The following is a 19381-nucleotide window of genomic DNA, read 5'->3' on the forward strand; positions in this document are numbered from 1 at the left end:
GCTCAATTCCATTCATATTCACTTAAGAGGTACACCTTAAGAGAGTTAAATGAGAATTACTCCCAACTGAATGTGGTTAATGTTGCAAACCATATTATTTCCTATATAATGTACCTAAATATTATCTAAGCAGATTATAAAACATTACTAAATAATAAATTACTTTAGCATCGTTTGTTGCAGTCAGAATAGGCCCTTTTGAATCAATGGAACGTATTGAGGAGTTATTAAATCTTCATTGATTCAATGGGTCTACTCTAGGGTGATTTACTGCGCTAAGCAACAGGATTTGGGCCAATATTTTTGTACATTTTCAGCAATAAAATACTACATATTACAAGAACACAGTTGCCTTGAGGTCACTCAATGAAAAGTGCCATATAAATCTCATACTTAAGTACACTCACTGAAGGAAACGTACCTGTATGCACTCCCATTGCATCCACATTTTCCATATTGCAGACAGTGATACAATTGTCAGCTGCATCTCTCACAACTTCATACTCAATTTCCTTCCATCCTACTACTGACTTCTCCACAAGAATTTGTTTGGTCATTGCAAATGCCTTGAGGGTCAAGGAGAAGAGAACAAAAGGGGACTTCCATTAGGTATAAATGTTGAAGGACAGATAGACACTGGCATTTGGCTTGGATGGAAACAGATACTACCAAGTGTACTCTTACTGAGTAAAGAAACAACCAGGAGTAACTGAGCTGAATGCACAAGCATTCAACCTGTTCATAAGATGCCAGAATTCTCCAGAATATAAGTATCCAAACAGGGCTTATATGTCTGTGAAAGTGATTCAACAAGTACTACTTGGCAGTCCATTAGGAAGACACAGATCCCTCCAAACAGGGTTTTAACTGGCACCATTGGTCACTCTTAAGACTGAGGAAAAATTCATATGAATTGTGTGACTTGTTTTCTGAGAAATCAAAAGAGACCGTCCTTCTCTTTCCCATCATTTACTGACATTTCTTTGCATTACTAATGGAATTATGTCAGTTTTAGATGGTTTTATTTACTAAAAATGTTCCCCTATGATTTAGACCTGTTCCTCAGAAGAAGCAGGCTAACAATCACAATACCTGCCTAATTAAAAAGGATTGTTGCTTGGTGTCTGGAACATAACAGCTCAACAATTGTTAGAATATACCAGAACATGGATTTACAAAGCCTTTGGTTCTGTTTCCAGGATAAGCTTTTAAAGTCTGTAAACTTTATAAGGAGATAAACTCTAACTATTGAGGATACCACCTACTGCTTAATATTAATTGGACAACTTCTTGCTAATTTAGATAATAATGTCATAGGAATGAGGCCCTGCTACAAACCCAGATGCCAGCTTTATTCTGCTCCCACATCTATTTGGGCAACACTATTACTGGACCTAACAATGTTACACACAATATCAAAAGTACCTTTACCTGTTCCTCTACCAATGTTATTTGTGCCACCTTTTGCCAACAATGGCCATGTGCACTCTACATAGGAAAACATGGGACAATCTCTACACAAACAAATTAATGGACATAATTCAGATATCAGGAATGGCAACACACATCATTTTAATTTACCAGAACATCCCACAGACGATTTGAAAGTGGCCATTCTAGAAAAAAGGTACTACAGGAAAGAATCTAGAGAGAAACAGCTGAGCTAAACTATATATGCATGTTAGACACACACATCAATGAACTTAATATAAGCCAAGGTTTTTAGGGCGCTACCAGATATAAATATTGTACTGTACTGCATCTCCCAGATAGCTCTCTCCCCTTAACAGATTCATATTAGAAACTCCAAAGGTAAAACAGATTATTTATTCTGCCCTTGTGGTCACCCATTGCCCAGTATAATAAACACACTATTGCAACTGATTTCAAAGGAAGGCTTGTGGGGGGGGGGGGAGTCATCAAGGACTGTAAATAGCCAATCTAATTAACATGCATGTTACTCTACCATTGTCATTTTATGACAGATATTCTTAAATTCTTTACAGCACAAGCTTTAATGAAAGACCTGCATATCAAAGATGCTTTCACCACAATGTTTAACACCCATTGACTTTCTTACCAACCAACCACAATCTCTGTATTGGATATCTTTATTCAGATACCATGTATAAATATTTCCCATGTTAAATCTCTTTCTCTTACATTATGTCTAATGAAGTAGATTTATTCACAAAAGCTCACATTAAAAATATATAAGTTAGTCTTTAAGGTGCCACCACATTTTTATCTTTCTTTTTTAAAACTTTTCATTTTTATTTTGCATTTACTTTAGAAGGAAAGATAGCCCTTTTGCTTTCTTTTGTAGAAGTCTGTGTACAGCAGACACATTTTGGAATTAATTTAGTGGTTTGTTTTACTGACAAATGAATGTGTGACTGTGTTTCTCCTTTATCCCAACTGTAATTGTATTCTGACTTATGGTTTAAACAAAGCAACCTACTACTCTGCTATAATTACCAAGGATATATTAGTCATCATTTGCTACCTCATTTCCTTCTTTCTAATTAATCTGCAAGGATAACTGAGGAAAATGATAAAGATATAGAGAAATGAGCAATTTCATTCCCTCACAATGTTGGGTCCTCAGTTTAGATCTTTACTCCCCCTAGGACCCATGGCTTGATAGAATATGGGTTTAAGGAAGAATATAACAGCTGTCCATTAAAGTGGTAATTGTCCATCTGTCCACAAGAGTACTAGCGACTTTAGTGATGTGAAATCAATATACACAAAGCTAAAAAGCTTTTGAGTTTATTTAATCGGCAAATGGGCATTAAGCCAACTGCACTGAATTTTGTTTAACTCAGCCTCAGCACAGCTCTTTATTTCAGTGCTAACTTTAGAAATCCAATAATGTTTCCCACAGTTAAAATTTGCCTCAAGTTCACTGTTGCATGATATTGTGACATCTATTAAGGGAGGATAAATATCAGGAAGATAAGTCTATCAGTAACAATGATCTACAAAAGCTAAATGAAACTCCATGTTCAGGGGCAGTATACCTTTGAAGCTGGCTGGCTAAATAATTTAGTGAGTTTGGTATCTGAGGTTGGGATTTTGATTCCCCACTCTGCATCCTAGAAGAAAAGCCAGCATGTGCGTCCTTGGGCAAGCTGCACAGTCCTACAGTGCGCCCCACAAATGGTAAGCCACCTCCGAATACTCCTTAGCTATAAATCCCTAGACAGGGTCAGCATAAATCAGAATTTTCAAAGAGAAAAATCTGGCCATTTCCCCATTTATCAGATCAGGATTTAGGACATAAAAATTTAGATGATAAGTACAAAAAGAAGGAAAGACATCACCTTTCTGCCCTGTTGATCTTCCCAGAGGCACCCCTTCTCCTCTAAAGAGGTACCTTGCCTAAACTGTTTCACCCAGCAGGATGGTCAACATGCAAAGAGGATAGCTGAGTCCTTGAATGGGGTATGATCCAAGGTGGGAGAAGGCTTGTATGTATATGAATAATGTAAACACATGCATGGGACTGTCATCTCCACAAAAATGACACAGAAAGTAGTTTTAAGGAGAAACAGAGCTATACGAAATTCCACTTCAGCTCTGCCCCTACTGGGTACTGCTCCATAAATTGGCATGGGTGGGGGTTGGCCCCTACAGGCCTTTATTTTCCCCAGGCATGGGCATTAGCCATTTAACAAGCTAGGGATCATTTTTGGAGACACTTTGTACAACTGACTGGAAATATCTAATCACTGCTCAGTACAAAGGAAACATCAGAATGCATCTTTCTTGGGATCCTATTGGCCCTGTCCAAAAATCACAGAAGATACGTGTGTGTGTGTGTGTGTGTGTGTGTGTCTGTCTGTCTGTCTGTCTGTCTGTCTGTCTGTCTGTGTCTGTGTCTGTGTCTGTGTCTGTGTCTGTGTCTGTGTCTTTTGCCTTGTTCTTGGTGCATTTCTATCTTTTAGCCCAGTTCAAGAGAGGTTTATGTGACATTTCCCCTCCTGATTTCTTTCAGATGGGGAAGAGAATATAGGACATTATGTTTCATTTTGACCCAAATTGCCAAACCATTTCCTCGAATGAAGAGTAATTTTTGACAGAATTTCCCCGCAATACACAATGCCACTTTAATCATTCACATTATCCAATTCAGCAGCAAGCAATATGAAGGTAGAGCATTGAAAAGCTTCAAGATATTCTATTCTTTCTTTTCCTTTCTTTTTTTTAAAAAAGGTGCAGTCTTTGTGTGCTATAGCTTTGCCCAAGACTGAGCATCTTGTGTGTGTGCGTTTTTAATCAGCAGTTTAGTTATTGGGTGGTTTCTAGTGACTCAGATAATAGACATCCCATCCTTTCCTTGCTGAATCTAGCAGGAAAATACATGCATTTACAAATATCACATTTTCATAATGTTCATACTCATATAAAGTAGGTGGGGCATACTCTGTTGCCTTTCCATGCACAATTACATCATTATTCTGAAGTGCTTAAAGGAAGTAAGACAAAGGATGAGTAGAGTCAGTGCCTTTTCAATGATACACCTAAAGATGTTCTATCAATATCAACTTTAATTTCTTTTTGGATCCAGGAGAAAGCTTTTTTAAGTCATCTAGATTTTTCAACACTTACAATGGAGTTAAATAGCTTTTCAAAGATTTTGGCTGTGATATTGTTTCCCACTGTAATCAACTTGTTCCATTTCATTGATTATTGAATGTTTTTATTATTATTGCATATGTTTTTCACAAGCCACTCTAGGAGACTTGGCTGAAGAACAAAGTACAAACATATAAATATGGATGTACAGTATTGGACAACAAACTACATTGCTGGCAGTTCCACAAGAAGCAAGAAATAATCGAGAGCTGTGATTTAGAATGCTATTCCAAAACAGTGAGTAATGTGCTTTCCTCTTTCACTTCCAAAAGGAATCAGAAGGATGTTTCTGATTTTATTGGTCCCAGTCCAGCCATAGACAGGATCCAGATTCCAGATTAAAAAGGAGGACATTTGTCTTGCACTGGCCTCTGGATTCCAGGTCATGAGCAAGAGAATAAGCAGTGATTGATATCATCACCACTGTTACACTAGTAGCCATGTAAGCTGTGGCTCAGTCAGGCTGAAGCATAGCCAGAGATGTGAAATGTTTGCTTTTTGGACTAAAATTCCCAGAATCCATAGACAGCATGGTGCAGGCCAGAGCAGATGCAGGTGGTGGCATTCAGGAGTTGTGATTGAAAAAACTCCAACATTTCCAATTTCTAGTCATGGCCCATTAGCAGGAGCACTGGGGTACTAAGGATGGCAGAGTGACCCCTCCCACCAGGAACCATTGAGGCAAAAGTTTCCACTGAGGGGAAAGACTCAAAGGAACCATGAAATCTCGGCTGCTTGCCACTGAAGAGTCTTTCTTCCTCACATCCTCAAACATGGATGACATATCTCCGTTGTTCTCTCAACTTGTTCTCAGTTGATCCCTCAACAAAGAAGAGAGACATGAAGTTGTAGAGAGGGGAGAAATCTCCTCATAATCTAATTATTTTGGTTGTGGGGGGGGCTGGATTTATTTATTTTTTTGTCTTTATTTGGTTATTTTTCTTGGGCTTTGGGAGACTGGATTATGTGTGTTTAAATTTGCTATTTCTTTTCTCTGTTCATGGGGGATGGTATTTCCCTGACTGATCTTTTAGAATTGTTATTTGGTTAATTTACTTATATTTATTTTGTTTAAGGTGTGGGCTTTGGGGGGACTGTTTTGTTCAGTGGTGTTGGTTGGTTGATTCTAACATTGCCTACTTTTGGAGCAAAATGATTCTCTGCTACTTTGCCTCTCGGGTTTTTTTTTGTAGTGGGGGGAGTGGTTTACTGGTTCTTTTAGATTTTATGTATTTATTTAATGTGGAGAAATGAAATAATATGAGGGAAATGACCCAAAAGAGGGTTGGGTGGGGTTGGGGATTTCTTTCTTTCTTTCTTTCTTTCTTTCTTTCTTTCTTTTTTTTTTTGGTAAAATAAAATAAAAAGGGCCAGTGCACAAAAACACACAAAAAAAGAGACACACTCCTGAAAGAACATGAAACAAAACAAAAATTTATGGTTTTGTCCTCCAGAACCCTAGTAATGTTGTAAGCCACCTAGAGTGGTCACAATTGACTAGATAGGCGGGGTATAAATGAAATAAATAAATAAATAAATAAATAAATAAATAAATAAATAAATAAATAAATAAATAAATAAATAAATAAATAAATAAATAAATAAATAAATATGCTCTGTGACTAAAGCCTACTGGGTACATTAATCTTATCTATAGCTCCCCCTGTACTCTGACCACGGTGATGAAACTGGATACCTCCTGCATGCTCATCAATGTCTGCCTCCTTGCCAGCTGAACCCACCTCCCAATTTCCCCTTGGTTTTTCTCATCTGAATTCCAGAACTGGCATGCAGAGCAGCTATGATCATACCTTAGTGCCAAGATCCAGCAGCTGATCCTTGTCAAGACATAAACCCGATCCTAGTCCACCCAAAGCATAAGCAGAACGTATTATGACTGGGTAACCAATTTTTTCTGCTGCTTCCAAAGCATCTTCTATCTATAACAGTTCAAGAACAAATGCAAGGGATTAAAAAAACAGTATGACAAAGATGAAGACTGTGGACATTTCCAAATCAATTTGTACCTAAAACCTTTGAGTAACTTTCAGTTGCAATGCAATATATGACACCTATGGATGTTGACCAGGCTTGTATTTCTTGCTGTCAGATGTTGGTTACATACAAGGTTGGTTGAACTGTCATGATGACTTCCCAGAAAGATTCCTCAGAATTCTTATTTGTTCAGGAGGATGGTGTTAAGCCTTTATAAAAAAAAAACTTATCCCCCCACAAATACTACAACATGTGTCACAGAACCAGAATGCTCAAGTTTCACTAGAGAATACCTCTAGAGCAGTGATCCCCAACCTTGGGCCTCCAGATGTTCATGGACTACAACTCCCGGAAGTCTTCACCACCACCTCTGCTGGCCAGGGTTTCAATATTCTCCATCTTGTTGTTACATGTCATCAAGTCAGAACCAACATATAGAGAGTCTAACCAGGCTTTCAAGGTAAATGAGATATTTAAGGAATGGTTTTACCAATTCCACACCCCCAGTGAGTTTCCATCGTTGAGAGGGAATCTGAATTCAGCCCTCCTGAGTCTTAGTTCATCACTTTATCCTCATACCACACTGGTTTCAAAATATTCTCTAGAGATATAGTAAATATAATAGTTTCTCTAGAGAATATCTATTAAGTACTTATAATAATTATGTGTCATCAAGCCAATTCTGACTTAGGGTGACCCTCTTCTGTGATTTCCAGGAAGAGAAAACTAAAGTGGTTTACCATTCCCTTCTTCTGTGGCCACCCTGGGACTGTGCAGCTTGACCAAGGCCACACAGCTACTATTTAAGTAACCCTTGTAATTTATTTATAGCAAATATTTGCACCAACTCCTGGATATCTGCTTTTGCAAAACTTTTCCTTTGCACAATTTCAGAGCTCTGCTAAAAAGAAGGCAGAAGGGGACAATATGCAATTCCAATATATTTGTCAGTAAATTAACAGCATCAGAATAAAAATGGGAGGTTACTACAACATACAGCCATGTTCAAAATTCTAATTCCTCTTTGTATGGGCTATTAAGATTGGGGACCATGATATGTACAGTCTAAACCCCTGGTTTCTCATTATAATATGAGCACTAGTTGTTGTTGAACAAGAACACTGCTATACTGGGCCATTCAGCTGTCTCATGTATAAGGCTGCTAGGGAATAAAATTATTTTAGCTGTACCGTATATTCTCAGTCTCTTTGTTGAAAGGTGTGGCGTTCACCCAGGTCCTAAATATTCATATGCTATTTGCATAGACCAATGGGAGTGCTGGAGGGGCGGAATCATGAGTTATAAGAGACTCAGTAGGAGTAGATAGGCATAGATATGGCTTTGAGATGGAGAATTAAAGTGTTACAGAGTTGAGAGAGTTGTGACGTTTGGGTGGGAGAATAGTGGTTGAGGGTGGATAAAGAAGAATGTTTGTTTAAGAGTTAACAACATTGCTTGTTCTGTCAACACCTGTATCAATAAACAATTTTATTTGGTTCTTTTAACACGACATATGGCCTGGACATCTATCATTTATAATAGGTATTACTGATGAAATCAACTGGTGGCAGCTGAGGGGCACATAGCGTGAGCTCCTAGTTTGGTGAAATAATCAGGGGCCTCGTGGAATCATGACAAAAGGTAAATATACTGTATTGTGTAATAATCTGGTGTGGTGCATTCATGTTAATTTTGTTAACTGCACAGCTGACATTTCAAACATCCATTAAACACGTTATCTATAGATTTAATTATTAATACTATTAGTTCAGAAATTTTAGTCTGTGAATTACAATGTGCTAAAAGATATTCCAGCTCTACAGTTTATATAAGACCATTTAAATATTTTTAAAAAGAGGAATTTGAATTGACTTTTTCAATCCACTCACCCCTCTCTTTGTTGATCTACACAAGTTCAGCTTACTTACAGAATCCACAGCAAAGCTGGGAGCAACGTGCTCATTGATTTCGGTCAGTTTGTCCAGAAACATTTGCCTGTCCTCCGTGGCCATGATGGCTTCAACTGATGTTCCAAGGACTTTAACTCCATGTTCCTGCAGAATGCCACGTTTGAACAGCTCTACTCCTGTACAGAGCATGAAGTACACATCACAACTGTAATAGATTATCACATAGTTTTCTAAGGCCCAGTTCATACGCTTACTGGGCCAATTATCCTTTGAGCATGATGGAAATGTGGGTGTGTGCCCATCCTTACACATATCATATTAGGTGGAATCCAATATTCACAAAAAATAAGATACATGAATCCTCCTCTCCAAACTGTGCAACTGGACCTTGTGATTATGGACCTTCACACAAAATGTCTGCCACATACATTGTAGTATGTCAACTACAGCTTTATGTAAACAACATATATTTTAGACACCAGCCACCCAGAATCTTCTGGCCAGCACTGTGACTATAAAGTATTCCAAGCCCAGATATAAACATGAAGGGTAAAAGGGAGCAACATCATTGGTTATGCTCCTCCACCAATCCAGCCCATGTATGTACAAAGTCTTAGATATTTTAGGTTTAAGAATATAATAGATTCCCCAAAAGTGGAGCTGTTCTGCCCGGTAAAGTACCTATTAATTATCAAAGCCATTAACTGGTCATCAATTAATTTGTTTATTGCTAACAGTACTGATTTCCACAACCTTTGCACTCCATCTATGTTACAACTCTGACCATCTTTAACTACTATGGCCAGCCTCATGGCTGACAAGAAATTATGTTATTGGTATGGTGAAAATGAAATGATTTGATACAATGTGTTTTTTAAAATATGTAAATATTCTATTTTTGTCTCAGTATCATAGTGATGGTATAACTATTTCTCAGCATTCTAAGGAGTTAAAAATGTAAGACAATCAAAATGCACTTTTGCCTAATCCACTGTTGTTGTCAAAAGAATTAAACAACTGCAATTAGAAGATGCTCAGGCAAAAAAGTCTGATAAAGCTCCAGACAGGTTTTCTTCTAAAGCAAGGGAACTGGCTAGTAAGATTACAGGAACTGCTGGTTTAAATGTTTGGAATTTCAGTCTTGTACCATAGTTTAGTAGCTACTGTGTGGTTTAAAAGGGCTAAAGAGCTATGAAAAGACCACTCCCACCTAGTGTGGCTTGCAAGTTTCCTCTCTGCAGGATAACATCTCCACAACATAATTATGTGCAGAGTCACATACCTGGTTGTGCAACTGAGTGACATTATCTGTAGCTGAGATGTGTGCTTACATATAGGCACAGGAGAAAGGGAGTGGGAGAATGTTACTGTGGGAAAGGTGGTAATGTGTATCTCATAGGGATCTTACCATTGTATTTTACCTCATGCAGAGTTCTGTGTATCTTTAAACTGTATATTTTTTATCAATAAAGCCCAATCAAAGAGAACACCATAGTTGATTTCAGAGTGACAGTTGTCTGTATATTATTATATAGGTGACCTGAGAGAGTGGCCTCAAGTCACATGAGGGAGGCAATCATTTTGTACTTTATGTTGTAGGAAAAAGGAAAAACTTTCCCAAAGCAACTTACCACAGTTAAGAGCAGTCTGCCCGCCCATGCCAAGAATGATCCCATCTGGGCGTTCTGCTTTGATGACCTCTGTCACGAAATGTGGTGTAATTGGGAGGAAGTACACCGTATCAGCCTGTTTTGGGCCAACCTCATTGGTCTGAACAGAGGCAATGTTGGGATTCATCAGGATAGTTTTTACATTTTCTTCCTGAAAAAGATCAGCACCACAAGACCTTCATTAAATATAATCTATGGCAATGAAATATAAGTGATGTAGGAAATCATACAGCTGCCATTTTCATTTCTATAACGTCAGGGTGCAGACAGCAGATGCAAATTGCCTCCTGTTTCTACCCTAAAATCCCAGTGAGACCATGAGTTGTTGTGAGAAGTACACATGCGCAGGAGGGGTGCGTTTTACGCTCTCGATCTCCGCGGCGTCTTTTGCTCTCCTGGCCCTGGAGGAGGTAAGCAACCTGGGCCACGTGACTTTTGGCGCGGGTGGCAGTGATATAAGGAAGAGCCGGCCCGTTGTTTGCCCTCTTTCACTTTTGGCACCCACCTGCCCACCCTCATTCTAGTGTGTTTTTGGGGTCGCCTTTTTCTGGGCTGGATAGGAATTTTTGACCTCTATCCTGATTAGCTTTTGGATGGGGGGATTTTTCGCCTATCCCACACTGGAAAAGGGTTTGTTGGCATTTAAGGGTGGTTTATAACCGGTCACACTGGCAGGTAGCGCGGGAATAACTGGTTGTCACAGTGTGTCCCTTTTGTAATTATCATAAAGCCAACAGCGCATCGGTCCTGACGGCTCTGCGGATCATGCGATTACAGGGCCGAAGGCGGCTGATGCGCTGGACCACTTGCGGACCAAAAGTCATCAAATACGATGGCTAGACATCCGGGGTGTTTAATTGAGGCCTGACAGGTTCCTCCGGTCGTTAGACAGCTGGAACCTGGGGCCTGGGACTCGCCCATTGACTGATAAGGAATTATTTGGCGTTATTTCCCCGCACTACTGCAGGCCCCCTCAAATTTGGAATTGGTTTATTTGGTGGAATTTGAATTGGTTTTAATAAAGTGTGGCCCAGATTTAAAGTCCAAAGAATTGTTGTCTTGCATCTTCATTTCAGGGCTTGGGGGAGCAAAGAAGTTTTGAGAAATGTGACAGCAAACAAGCTGGAGTAAAATCCTGACAAGACAGAAGCCCTGCCCACTGATTTGGAGGGAGATTTCCAAGTGTGTCTTGGATTTGGTTGCACTCCTTTTGAAGAATCAGGTGCAGTCTAAGGGTGTTCTGAGACTCAGCGCTCTTGACAGAGGCACAAGTGGCATGAACAGCCACAAAAGCTTTGTTTACCAGCTTTGGCTGGTTCACCAGCTGTAGCATTATCTGAAGAAAACTGATGTTGCCTCTGTGATTCTAGTTACTTCCATTCTGGATTACTGCAATGTGCTCTGCACAGGTCTACTTTTGAAGATGGTTCGGACACATCAACTGATACAGAATCTGGCAGCAAAGTTGCTTATGGGAACTTGGCAAAAGGCATATGTTTCACCTGTTCTGTATGTATTACATTGGAAACCTATTTATTTCTCAGTCCAATTTAAGAGTATTAGTTTTAGCTACTAAAGCAGTGGTTCCCAGCATATTAGTGGATTAAAACTCCGCAAAACCTTCATCACTAGCTGTGATGGCCAGGATTTCTGGGAGTTGCAATCTAAAGGGCTACACTTGGACAGCAAGGATCCTTGTGTAAAGGATCCTTGCTTTACACAACTGATGAAATCCAGCAAGGAAAGAGCAGCCAATTGGACCACAGAAGTTTAAAATGTCTGTTTATGAGAGAGAGTGGCCTTTAGGTCACTTGAGGGAAGCAACAGTAGGATTAGTTCCTAACAAGTCCTCCTTGAATCTGGAAAATCTGAATAATTATAAGTCAACTCTTCAGAACTCTTTCTTGGATGAGGTCTTTGAAAAAACTGAAGTGCTGAGACAATGAGACTCATGTTCTGGTGCTGAATTATTTGACCAGTAGTGGTCAACTGTATCCTCCATGCTGTGGTGGATAATCAGTAGCACCTCCCAAGGCTGTGTTATATAAGCCAGTCCCTTTCAAAGTGTAGGAAGTCAAAGCAGGCTAAGGGTCAAGCCATCACTTCAGTCTGACAGATCCTTCACCTTCACAACAGGGAGCAGGCAGCGGCACAGCCATCACTGGTCCATTCATTAGAGGTTTCAGAAATCATGACAGACAGCACGGATGAGAAGTGACCCTCCATGTTGTCACCCACACACACTCTGCTGACAGCATACTAAGAAATTTATAGCTCTCAACCAAACCTCCCTGACACCCAGCTGATTCTAATTAGCAATCAGGGAGCTTTAAGACAGTGGGCTTCTTTCAGAGCTAATCTCGTCAACATTCATCTTTCCTTTAGACTAATGGGCATCACATCTGTCATGCCTTCTTCATCCTCAGAGACTCTCCTGTCAGCCATTCTACTCCCCAAAGTTTCTAGCAGAACACTGACACTTGGTGTGCTGAATTCCCCTTTTCTACTGGCCTCTTCCAGCTACATCTTGTTTGGAGTGTGCTCTCACGCTCACGGTGATGATATACAACTCTACTTCATCTTTTCCTCTCTAGCAGATGCAACACCACACATACTGAAATGCAGTCTCACCTCAGAAATAGACAGGTTGAGAAACAACCCTGAAGCTCAGTTCTGCTCATAGGTGGTTCCTCTTCCATACCGAGGGTGTTTGCCTTTGTTGGCTGATATTTCTTATGATCACATGGGAACAGACCAACCAGTTCTCCATGAGGTCACACTCACCTTGAAGGAACGGGCACATAGCTCAGGGACCACCATTAGAGTCTCAAGTAAATGCCTTCTGTCAGCTTTGGCTGGTAGCCCTGTCTGAATAGCCCTTAGTACTGTATGGTTTGGTAACTTCTGGGCTAGATTAGTAGAATGAATGGCATACTAAATTTCCATTGGCGGTCATTCAGAAGCTACAGTTAGAGCATAAATCAGTGGCTAGGCAATTGTCTGAGATTAAAACCCTGTGAAAACATACATCTGAACTTGACTCATCTGCAATGGCTACAAAGTTGTATCTGGGCCAAGCTTAAGGGTACCACAGAAGAGTCAATGATCTATTTTTATGATAGAAAACATTCTAAAACAGAAGCTACGGGAAGATATTTAAGTGCTAGCAGACGCTCTTCATTATCAGTGTATCCCCTTGACGTATTTCTTCTTCCTGCTCTTTCCACTGGAATTCTTGAGGATTACTGCTTAGCTCACAGATCTTGTTTACGTTTGGCCACATGATAATTATGGCACTGAGCTGTCTGACAAACCTTGACTTTAAGCTGATTCCCCAATCAACACAATGGGAGGCAAATAATGATGAGAACGGAATACTGAGGTGCACCCACACAGAGTGCCTTAGCTTCACATGCTATTGTAAATCATGCTGCCAGAGGCAAGGTCACCGAGAGCAAGTGTTGCCTCTGGAATGGCTGATGAGCACCCAGATCAAGGCAGGTAGATGGCAACAAGCGAAGGAAGGTCAAGCTGGAACAATTTACTGGAAAAACATAACTTTTCTTCAAGACAAAAGCAGAAGGCCAGAGAAGCAGAGAACAGGAAAGCCACCTCTCTTAAAAGAAATGTTCTCCTTTAGAGTAACAAGGTGGTCTCTGTATAGAGAAAGAATTGCATGGTCCTTCCCCCCCCCTCTTTTTTTTAATCTGATATTTTCAAGCAATCTCACAGGCTAATAGTGTTTTTGCGCAGGGTGGGTGAGGTCTATAGCCAGGCTAAAGAGAGACATGATGAATTATTTGACTTATTCCATAGATGTTCTGTGGTCTGTTCTGAGTCAACCAAATGATTGGACATGTTAAAGAAGAATGCTCAGAGAATTTGGTGCTCTTGACACTGTTTTGAGTGATTCATTAAAAGTATTTTTTTCAGACAATGGAAGAAATAATTATGGATAATTATGTCACTTGCTATTATTATTATTATTATTATTATTATTATTATTATTATTATTATTATTATTATTATTATTATTATTATTATTATTATTATTATTATCATCATCATCATCATCATCATCATCATCATCATCATCATCATCATCATCATCATCATCATCACCACCACCACCACCACCACCACCATTCCACATTTTGCCATCTGGAGTCCTACAAACTGAGCTGTCTGATCTGCATTTCTGAAGCAGAAGACAAGTTTGCATTGTCCCTTTTATATTAAAACATACAACAGAAACAATCCAGGAAATGTTAAGCATCTGTGGGTGCTGTTTTAACTGGAAATGGCATGACATCCATGGCTACTACTCCAGCCAAAATCAATGTCACTTTAAAAATGCTTAACTGTAACTGTATCATGTTTCTTTTCTCTCCCTTCCCCCACTAAAGAACTATACTTGAGATACATCACTGGTGCTTAACCTTGGGTTACTCAGGAGTTTTGGACTGCAACTCCCAGAAGCCTTCACCACCAGCTGTCCTGACTGGGGTTTCTGGGAGTTGCAGTTCAAAAGCATCCGAGTAACAAAGGTTAAGAACCACTGATCTACATGACCAGAGAACTCAAAAGATCTATTTTTAATTTAGAAATTACATTTTATATTATAACCCTTTATATTAGCGTTCTATAGCAATTATCCTTAAACAATCCTAATATATGAGCTACTGGGCAAAAATCCTTAGTCACTCAACTCCTGGAGTAGAAAACCTAATTATGCAGGGCAGCTACAGAGTTGCTCACTTTCAGATACCGTGTTTTCTAAATGAGACATTCAAAGCCTGACATTTGCTGCCATAAATATGAATCCATCATCCTCCTGCTGCAGATGGGGTCATAACATTTACTTTTCATCAAGTCAGTTGAATGACTAGCAGTTTATTGGAAAAATATATATACACCTTGACTGTCTCTGTAATTTTACACACATGACATTTTGTGCTCTAGTTCACACTGGCTGGTACACACCATTTGTTATCTTACCCATTTAAATGTTTCTTGGTCTCCCAGTCTGGGAACTCTGTAGCAGAACTTGGGGGAAAAATACCTGGCTATATGTGACATATAATGAATGCACTTTATTTTTATTTCACAATAAATCAGAGAGGCTGACATTTCTTTAGCACAAACCATTTCTGTGAATTATTTCACTGCACACTTATTAATAATGGAGTCAGCTCAGAACCTGTTCACAGGAAGGATTGGAGGAGTTTATTCTCACCGAATAATGCAGTTCTATATTGCCAAAGATTTAAGCAAGACAGAATGTGTAATGATATAAATAATGGCACAATTGCTATATAGAAAACCAAGGGCAGCCATGGAAGAGACTAAAACTCCAGTTTCCTTCTCCTCACCTTCATGGCTTTGACAGCCTGTGATCCAGAATAATCAAATTCTCCTGCTTGACCAATGGACAAACCACCTGATCCTAGGATCAGAACTTTGGAAACCTGAAAACAAGAAATAATGGCAACAGAATTAAGCCACCATGTCCACGAACTGTCCCCAGTTCTCAGGTAAGCTGCTTCTCCTTTTTCAAAGGTTTCCATAACAAAGAAGGTGGATTGTGTGTTTGCAGTACAGACACAAAGACCAAAGACAAGAATGTTAACCACTGCATTGCGCTTCTTCAGACATTATTTGCTCATATATCCATTGGGTGAAATGGCAGAGCGGATGGCACCTACCATCCAAAAATAAGTGTATTTGCCTCGTAGTACAAGCAAGCAGCAAGTTCACTTGTGGCAAAGTTTGTCCTACCATCTGTCAGGGCATCTTTAGACAGATTACTGTGTGACAGAATTTCTTATTAATGGGTTACTCACTTCCCAGTGACCAAGCAAATCTGAAATTGGTTTGATTTGGATGCATATCTCCTGAATTTTCCTCTCTCTCGTTTATAGAAAACTAGCAGGCTTTTCTTCCTTTAAAAGTGAATTACAGCTTTCATGTACAATATATGAAATAATTCAGTCGTGAAAAACACCTGTTTCATGAAGGTGGGATATTGTGTTTTCTATACCCACAATTCAAAAATTCAGGAAATTGCCTGATATTTCTGCACAATATCCTTGGAAAAGACCTTGATGTTAGGAAAGTGTGAAGGCAAGAGGAGAAGGGGACGGCAGAGGATGAGATGGTTGGAGAGTGTCATCGAAGCAACCAATATTAATTTGACCCAACTTCGGGAGGCAGTGGAAAACAGGAGGGCCTGGCGTGCTCTGGTCCATGGGGTCACGAAGAGTCGAACATGACTGAACGACTAAACGATACCCACAATTCAAAAATCCAGGAAATTGCCTGATATTTCTGGACAATATCATGCCCATGTGGCCAGCAGGAAAAAGGAAACTTTACATAGCAGAGGGCAGCTTGAATGTTGACAAGATAAACTGCAGTAGTCAAGATCATCTACAGGATACTCTGTTGTGCTCACTACCATTCACAAAATAACACTGAGCAAGGGAAAATCCCAGAAACTGATTTCCCTTTTCATCAGTTAACCACTTCTCACCCAAACACAAAGCAACTGTCATGGCTATTTTTCAATACGTGAGAAAGGTCCAAAAGTTCAGATTGCCTTGCATCAACACGGACTGTAAGGGTCATCATAATTTGAGTGCCACACTGTTGTCTGTTCCTTTTTTGTTTCATCCACAATATTTCTCCAGAGAGAAATTTATAGATATGCCTTCTTTCCTGCTTACCCTCCTGCGGATGGCTGATGTTCCTTACATAATAAATTACAACTAGAGTAGGCTCATTGAGTCAACAAAACCTTAGATTAAATAGACCCACTCTACATCCAACTTACTAAGCAACAAGATTTCAATCATTGGTGCAAAGCTACTTTTTTGTTTAATAACAAAAGAATTTCAAAAGGCTATCCCTTCTCCCTCCAAAAAGGTTTTAACCCTAAACTGCTCTTGTGACACCTGCAGGAAGGTATGAGAATTAAAAACAAATCAGAACAAGCAAAGCATGGTATGAGGATACAGGTGAGAGTTGGGGGACTATAACAAAATCAAGAATGATATTTTTTTATGTAGCTGTTTAAAGGCTGGAAAGCTGTTGCACAGAACTGAGCTCCAGTCTACCATATGGGAAGCTGTTTCATGGAAAAGAACTTTGATTTGCAGGCCTGGAAGCTGTAGCTATGGGGCATCCACTAGACATGCACGGAAATGAGCTGTGCTTTGTACAGCCGTGCTTTTGTGGGGAAATACCCAAAATGTTAAGAATTATATCACACAATGAATTTTCAGCATGTATACATTACTGAAACAGTGACATCTACGCTGGTTTGGGCATGTTGTGAGAATGGCTGATGGTCAGATTCATAAAGATCTCATTTATTTATTTATTGGATTTCTATCCCGCCTATCTAGACCAAAGGTCTACTCTGGTCAGTTTACAAATTAAAAAACAATAAAACTGAAAACATATATTATAGGTTCAAGATGGTGGTGTATAAGAAATTAAGACATGACAGGAGGGAAAGCCTGCCCAAATAGCCAGGTTTTAAGTCTATTCTTGAAAACACCCAGAGAGGGAGCCAGTTGTTCCAAAGGCGAGGGGGCACTGTCAAGAAGGCCCTATTCCTCATCCTTTCCCTCTGGACCTCCCTTGGCATTAGGCCCCTCAGTCACCCAGCCTGGCTGGAATGAGTGACTTTAGCAGAACTGGGTGGGAGATGGTTCTCTGCCAGATTTCAAGGTCCTAAACCATTTAGGGCTTTACATGTAATTGTAAAAACTTTGAAATCAACACAGAAATGAATGGGCAGCCAATGCAAGGCAGCCAGCGTGGGGGAAACATGTTGGTACCTTTTCACCCCTGTAAAAAGTCTGGCCGCCGCATTTTGCACCATCTGAAGTTTCCGCGTCAGTCTCAAAGTCAGACCGACATAGAGTGCATTACAGTAGTCTAGTCTGTATGGAGAATTAGTGCAGGGAAATCACCCCAGAGGGAGACCACAGCTGCGATACAAGGATATCTGCAAGCGAGATCTGAAGGCCTTATGAATGGACCTCAACAGATGGGAAACCTTGACATCTGAGCGCTCAGCCTGGAGGCAGGCATTGTATCACGGCCTGTCCCATTTTGAAGAGACCCTTGTCCAGCAGGCCGAGGCAAAGAGGCAGTCCCAAAACCAGCAAAACCAGGGAGCTGGACGGGGACAGATTGTATTTGTCTTCAGTGTGGAAGGGATTGTCACTCTCGAATTGACCTTCTCAGCCACACTAGACACTATTCCAAGGCCTCTATTCAGAGCACATTACCATAGTCTCTCGAGACAGAAGGATGCCTACTATAGCACACATACACACTTGCTTTGCTTTCACCTAGTGCCCCTTAGTCCTACCTACCATTGAATGTGCCCCTCAAGAGCCCTCTGAATTGGAATTTGGACCCCTATCCAAAATGGTACCTTACTGGTGATGTACTTGACTGTGATGATATCACAGTACTATAACACTTTGTGCAATTACCTTCCAAAGGATAAGATAAGCATATTAGAATGAAGGCAATGTTCCTTGTGCTAGTCAAATGGGAAATCTTCACTAATCAAGGATCAATATAAGAATAAAGTGGTTTATCAGCCATTTGCCAATAGTTTCAGAAAGATTACTGAAAGGGAAATCTTTCCTTCAGTTTCAATTGAACTTATCATAAAACTGGTTAGCCTGCATTTGAGACTGCATCATCAATCATTATCTCACTGAATCAGTTAAGTTGCATACACTGGCTTGCATAATGAGTAAGATCCTGCAGCTGTCCTTGACGTTAAGTGATATTGACAATGACGGGCAGGAAAAAAAAGGTCTGTGGAAAAATCTAGCAATGCCGTATACTGAGCATTTTCACACATGTGGCTTCCACGCGTTTGAAATTCTCACGCTGTCTTTGTGGATGCAAAATAAATGCAGAGGAGTTGGCAATATAAATTAAGGTTCTGTTTGATCCATGTGGGTGCCATTTTGAGTTCCACACTGACTCAAGATGGAATCATATAAAAGTCTTACTGTCAGGGATGCTGGCAAGACTTTGGGTCTTGAGTCCCAAGTCCAAATCCAAGTCTTTGGTACCAAGCCCCAACCACAAACCCCCCTATTAAAAATGAGCTTTTTTCTCAGAAAAAAGGAA

The 19381-nt window shown here is 39.9% G+C and overlaps 1 protein-coding gene across 1 annotated transcript in view; it reads right to left on the bottom strand.

Annotated features, from left to right (window-relative positions):
- CPS1 (carbamoyl-phosphate synthase 1) overlaps positions 1–19381 on the bottom strand; it is a 180345-nt gene that overhangs the window by 119167 nt on the left and 41797 nt on the right. The window contains exons 12-16 of the mRNA XM_078379197.1: positions 15589–15684; positions 10178–10367; positions 8565–8722; positions 6453–6581; positions 422–566 (exon numbers count right to left, since the gene is read on the bottom strand). Coding sequence (XP_078235323.1) covers positions 422–566; positions 6453–6581; positions 8565–8722; positions 10178–10367; positions 15589–15684 — 718 coding nt within the window. The remainder of the gene's footprint in view (positions 1–421; positions 567–6452; positions 6582–8564; positions 8723–10177; positions 10368–15588; positions 15685–19381) is intronic.

This window comes from Pogona vitticeps, chromosome 1 (genome assembly GCF_051106095.1).
Source record: "Pogona vitticeps strain Pit_001003342236 chromosome 1, PviZW2.1, whole genome shotgun sequence".
Taxonomy (NCBI): domain Eukaryota; kingdom Metazoa; phylum Chordata; class Lepidosauria; order Squamata; family Agamidae; genus Pogona; species Pogona vitticeps.